Raw genomic sequence first — 6000 nt, 5'->3', positions numbered from 1 at the left:
CCATCTGGGTCATATTCATTGTGGATCATCAACAGGAACCATAGAAATACAACTAGAAACGTATACAAAGGACCCACGTCTCTCAACTGGAATTGAGAGCCATGTCCCCTCTGAACATTACATTTATATATGCAAGGTTCATCGTGCTATACCTCAGGTGTGCAGCTGCGGAAATATAGTTCTTCTTCAGTCAGCCAAAGCATCCGGCTATTGCTTTTTCCTAAGAGTATCCTTAGCTAAATGTGTTTGTATTGCTTTTTTTCCTAAGAGTAGACTTAGCTAGATGTTTGTATTGCGTTTGACTGCGTTGAATACTGTGTGTAGATGCAGGGAGGTGTGGGTTTCATGACTACAGGAGCGTTTCTACATACACAGCCTGGAAACTGCAGCCACAGATTAACAAAGGAGAATGAATGTCTTAGCCCTTTCTACAGTAGGCGTCAGCACAGAGACCATGTATAGGTTGAAATGCCCTGCACTAAAGTGTATGTCTCTCTAAAGCAATGCGTACTCACACACGCAACCATGTACAGTCGTAGACACACACACACACACACACACACACACACACGCAGACGCAGCCCTGGGGCCTAATACCAGTTGTGTTTAGTTTTTTTCCTCCCTTCTCCTGGGTCGTATTCATTAGTGCACATCGTAGCAAAACGTTTTGAAACGGAAAACGAAAACAAATCTTTCTTATTGGAAAAGTTCAGGTAGTCCCTCCCTGTTTCAGTCAGTTTTCTTCCGTTTGGTGCCTAGTGAATACAACCCTGGTATAGTTAGGCTCACTCCCCTGGTGCCCCCATGAAAAAGCTCTGAGGTGACGTTTCATTTAATTTCATTCACTTTTATCATTTTTGTACAGAAGAGATTTATACATTGGGTAAGTATGGATCATAATAAACATTCTCTCAACAAGAGGTTTTCCAAATACACCAACACCATCAGATGATAGAGTAAGAATCCGTCATTTACAGAATGCAACACTACAATAAGCTTAATAAATACATGGTTGTAAACAGAGACAAACAAGAAAAATCCATTAACAGGTAAGGTCGTCCGGTGAGGCAAGCAAAAAACACAACCAAAAGATGGCACAAGAAATGAAATTGTAAAGAAATATACCATTACCCAATAATAAAATGTTAACATTTTTACTTTAAAATCCAGATTCAAGTCTTTTCAATGTGGACATGTTTCCTTCCCCCCATGTCTGACATAAGTGTTGATTCCAAGCATAGAAATATAATGGCTATAGATTGACTATTTTAGTCATTCTATTTCTATGGTTCTAAGTACATCGTATCACCAGAGCAGGAACAAAGGGGGCATCATGTCATTACGCTACAGGTTGTGTGTTCTACAGTGCTGTCTTACTTAGGATTGCCAAACTGTAACAAAAACAACAAATCCATGGCAACACCATTAACCACCTGCGTCTATATAATGCATTCATAGAGCCTTCTTTCACACCCATAATGGACTATAAGAATGGGCTTTTCCTGGTTAAATAAAGGTTAAATAAAACATTTATTTATAAGCATTCATAACAGCTCATAACTCCTTAAATAGCCTTTATGAGACTTCATAATGCATTACTACATGTGACTCAAAGACAGTGTTACCAAATCAATAAATATAAATAAAGAAATATACAAAATCAACACAGAAACCACTTGACTTAATGGTGTGTGCTGCATTGTGCAAGTCCAGCAGGGGAGGAGGAGGAGAAGAAGTAGTAGTAGTTTTGGCAAAAATAAAAAAGCTATATAGGGGTTGAAATGACGTCATCCATATCTAGTCCTCCCCCTGAAAATGACAAATATATTGCAATATGAAATCTAAAACATAAAGCATCTGCAATTACTGTGCTACTACTTCAATTTAGTGGAATTCTTTCCAAATACCATGGATTATATGGGATTGTGTCCTCATATGAGGCATGACATGTATGGAAGAGTCTGTTAATGGTTTTGATGCTAGCAGTACAGCTATATACATATACACACATACCTATGAAGTATTCAAATATGAAAGGTAGATTTTTAAACTATGCAGGTGATAGTCAATGTCCAATGTGAAATCCCAATAAGAGAAAATTATTATAATAATGAAAAAGAACAAAGGCAAATATTGTCAAAGTGTTTGTCATTCTAGTAATCCAGACATTTGAAATAGGCAGATTGTAAAGACGTGGGATGATGATTCAGTACAACATAAAGGGCCAGATGCAGATAGCCTTAGCCAATGCAATACAAGCAGGTATACATGTGTTGGAACACTTTAGAATACAGTCACTATTTTCATTTGACAAATATTTTTTGCAATATTTCTAATTTTGCAATACATATAGAGTGTACGTGAATACACCCTTGTTATTTGTTTTGTGTAAAACAACATCAGTTCCATCAATAGCTCACGTCCCTTTGTACTTCAGATGAATTCAGTTTTGAAATGATGAAACCCAGAAGATATGAATGTGTGACTATATGCTAAAGTGTTACAGATATCACTGATAACTTTGAGTGTTTATGGAAGCTAAGTGAAGGTCAATGGGGTTATTCATAATCCTTAACAGCTGAGAAAAATGTACCACCTATTTCAAAACAGATTTAACAATTTGTAGATAGACTGGACAGTCTATTTGGACAGTCTTTTTGGACAGTCTATTTGGACAGTCTATTTGGACAGTCTATTTGGTTGGATAGAACTAAATCGCTACATGCCTCATACTCAGGATGTTAACAAGACCTACCATGTCATATTTACTGTAAATGGAAACATGGCCTACGTATATTTTATATATTATTATTATTATTATTATTATGTTCTTAAGGTCAGTAGTTACCGGCTTCTTTCTGTTTTAAAAAAAGAAAAAGAGTTGGTACATTTAAAGCTGCAGTAAAGTTACATGAAGAACCCCAACAGTCTCAAACAGAAAACCACACATGTTCATATAAGTTGCCCCTATCTGAAATACCTGGGTGTGAAGATAAAGCAGATTGAGTGCAGAGAGCTTTAGTCACATCCACTCAGCACACTTTCCCAGAAAGACCACACCTATTATGTTATGATGTAACATATATCTTCTAAAAATCAAGTTTCAATGGTTGCAATAGATGACGAAGAAGATTTTAAATTGAACATCTTCCTCCACTTTTTCTCTCTCTCTCTCTCTCTCTCTCTCTCTCTCACTCTCCATTAACAAAAGTTATCTACAAAAAGATTTAAGTTTTACTACAATACAAAAACTGAGGTCAAAAACAGCGTTTTCTACCAGTCTGGTTTCAAGGAAGACTTGAACTTTAGAAAAAAAGGTCTCTTTGAAATCCTCTCGCAAAGTATTTATTTGTCTGTCTCTCCCTATAATATCCCTCATTGGTTTTTCAGATGGTATTAGTGGACTGGGGTGACCTTGCAGTCCAGGGGTCACCTTGCAATCCATCTATCCCCCCTCTGGCTGTCCTCCCATGATGCTACAGTTGGGACTGTTCCAAGCATCTTGTGTGTTGCCCATGTGCTCAGTCTGGGAGTCAAAGAACACTTCCTGTTTACTTCCTGCATTTACAGGAAGTGGGAGGAGCTAGAGGAGAGGCAGGAGGATGAGGTTGGCCTTTTGAACTCAAGGCCACCAGGTGTCACCTCGCTCCCGATAGGCCAAATGAACCAGAAGATAAATGAAAAAAGAGGCAAGAAAGTCGACTAAAATATTCCTGAGTGCAAAAGTGTGGAGCTCCAAGGGAGGAAGTCTTGGGGGGAGGGGAGGTGGGGGGTCTGTGCCCCCATATCACCTCCAGGTGGAGTGGAGTGAGGAGAAGACTGGGATTGAGGAGTGCAACGTGTGCTTTGGAACTCCCGATGATGCCATATCACCAACATTGTGACGATTACTAGTATTCACCTCGTCCCTTGAGTCACCGTCGTAACGCAACAGTCTCTCTCTCGCAGTTTGGCAACCAGCGCAGTTTCTGCTATGTATCCTCCCCTTCCTCCTCTCCCTCCTCATCCTCCTCCTCCAACTCCGCCATACTTGGTTCCCTGCGTACCCCTTCACCCTCCTCCTCCTCCTCCTCTACCACCACCACCTCCTCCTCCACCTCCTCTTCCGGCTGGTCGTCCAACGGGATCTCCGTGGATTCCGAGTCCTGCGTGCAGAGCGTTTTCGAGTTACAGCTATTCTCCTCCTCTTCTGGTTGACTCCCACTGTCTTTCTCCGTGTCCGACTCACCGTCCTCTTCCAGGGTGAGCTCGAACTGGAACTTGTCCCCTCCGGGGGGACGTCCGCTGCCGTCATCGGGTTCGTCCGGGGCGGGCGAGGGGCTCTGGGGAATGGTGCTTTGGTACCACTCCCTGTTGTCCTCCAGAGTGTCCAGAATGTCCTGAGCGTCAGGGTGCACCAGATCAGCCCATGTCTCCCACAGAGGGTGGACGATGTAGTCGATGAACCCCACCTGGAGAGGGGTATGAGGAAGGAGAGGGGTGGGAGGGGGGAAGGAGAGGGGTGGGAGGGGGGAAGGAGAGGGGTGGGAGGGAGGAGAGGGGAGGAGTAGGAGGAAGGAGAGGGGAGGAGTAGGAGGAAGGAGAGGGGAGGAGTAGGAGGAAGGAGATATCAGCTTGTTGTGCTTAAATAACTTGTCTGGACCGATATTAACTTACTTTTTGTTGTGTGTGTGTTTTTTTGGTTTTACTATCCTTGTGGGGACCAGAAGTCCTGACAAGGACAGTAAAACAAGGAAAATTCAGACAAGCGGGGACATTTCACCGGTCCTCACAAAGAAAAAGGCTATTTTAGGCTTAGCGGTTAGGTTTAGGGTCAGGGTTACAATTAGGGTTAGGTTTAGGCTTAGAGTTAGGGGTTTGGGGTTAAGGATTTTCAATTGGAATCAATTGTTTGGTCCCCACAAGAATAGTAAAACACGTGTGTGTGTGTCTACTCTATTGTATGTGTGTTTGTGCTTGTGTGTGTGTGTGTGTATATACTGTTTGTGTGTACTGTATTTACCTGGCTCTTCTGTACAGAGGCGTTGTGTTTGTCACACATAGGGCTGATCTCCATGCCTCTCTCCCTCTCCCTGTCCCCCTGGCTGAAGAACTCTTCCATAATGCGGTCCGTCCACTGGCGGTACAGCTGCAGGGGCTTGGTAGGGTTGCTGAGATCCGCACAATGCACCATGTTCTGGAGGACCTGAGAGTGGGTGAAGAGCGAATTAGAATTTAAAACCCCAGTCCTCACATATATACTGAACAAAAATATAAACGCAACATGTAGTTGGTCCAATGTTTCATGAGCTGAAATAAACGATTCCAGAAATGTTCCATACGCACAAAAAGCTTATTTCTCTCAAATTTTGTGCACAAATTTGTATACATCCCTGTTAGTGAGCATTTCTCCTTTGCCATGATAATTCATCCACCTGACAGGTGTGGCATATCAACAAGCTGATTAAACAGCATGATCATTACACAGGTGCACCTTGTGCTGGGGACAATAAAAGGCCACTCTAAAATGTGCAGTTTTGTCACAACACAATGCCACAGATGTCTCACGTTTTGAGGGACTGCAGGAATGTCCACCAGAGCTGTTGCCAGATAATTGAATGTTCATTTCTCTACCATAAGCCGCCTCCAACATCATTTAAGAGAATTTGGCTGTACGTCCAACCGGCCTCACAACTGCAGACCACGTGTAACCACGCCAGCCCAGGACCTCCACATCAGGCTTCTTCACCTGCGGTATCGTCTGAAACCAGCCACCCGGACAGCTGATGAAACTGTGGGTTTGCACAACCGAAGAATTTCTGCACAAACTATCAGAAACCATTTCTGGGAAGCTCATCTGCGTGCTCGTCGTCCTCACCGGGGTCTTGACCTGACTGCAGTTCGGTGTTGTAACTGACTTCAGTGAGCAAATGCTCACCATCGATGGCCACTGTCACGGATGAATCCGGGTTTCAACTGTACCGGGCAGATGGCAGACAGCGTGTATGGCGTTGTGTGGGT

At 42.8% G+C, this 6000-nt stretch overlaps 1 protein-coding gene across 6 annotated transcripts in view; it reads right to left on the bottom strand.

Moving 5' to 3' along the window:
* Positions 1-653: 653 nt before the first annotated feature.
* The window catches only part of LOC121581990 (cAMP-specific 3',5'-cyclic phosphodiesterase 4D), a 170223-nt gene continuing 164876 nt past the window's right edge, over positions 654-6000 (bottom strand). For all 6 annotated transcript variants that reach the window (XM_041897470.2, XM_041897475.2, XM_041897469.2 and 3 more), the window contains 2 exons: positions 5003-5185; positions 654-4451 (listed from right to left, as the gene is read on the bottom strand). In XM_041897470.2, the coding sequence (XP_041753404.2) occupies positions 3972-4451; positions 5003-5185 (663 nt within the window). In that variant the 3' untranslated portion in view covers positions 654-3971. The remainder of the gene's footprint in view (positions 4452-5002; positions 5186-6000) is intronic.

Source organism: Coregonus clupeaformis, chromosome 15, assembly GCF_020615455.1.
Source record: "Coregonus clupeaformis isolate EN_2021a chromosome 15, ASM2061545v1, whole genome shotgun sequence".
Lineage (NCBI taxonomy): Eukaryota > Metazoa > Chordata > Actinopteri > Salmoniformes > Salmonidae > Coregonus > Coregonus clupeaformis.
Note: the sequence above shows the minus strand (reverse complement) of the source record. Positions and strands in the feature narration are given on the sequence as shown.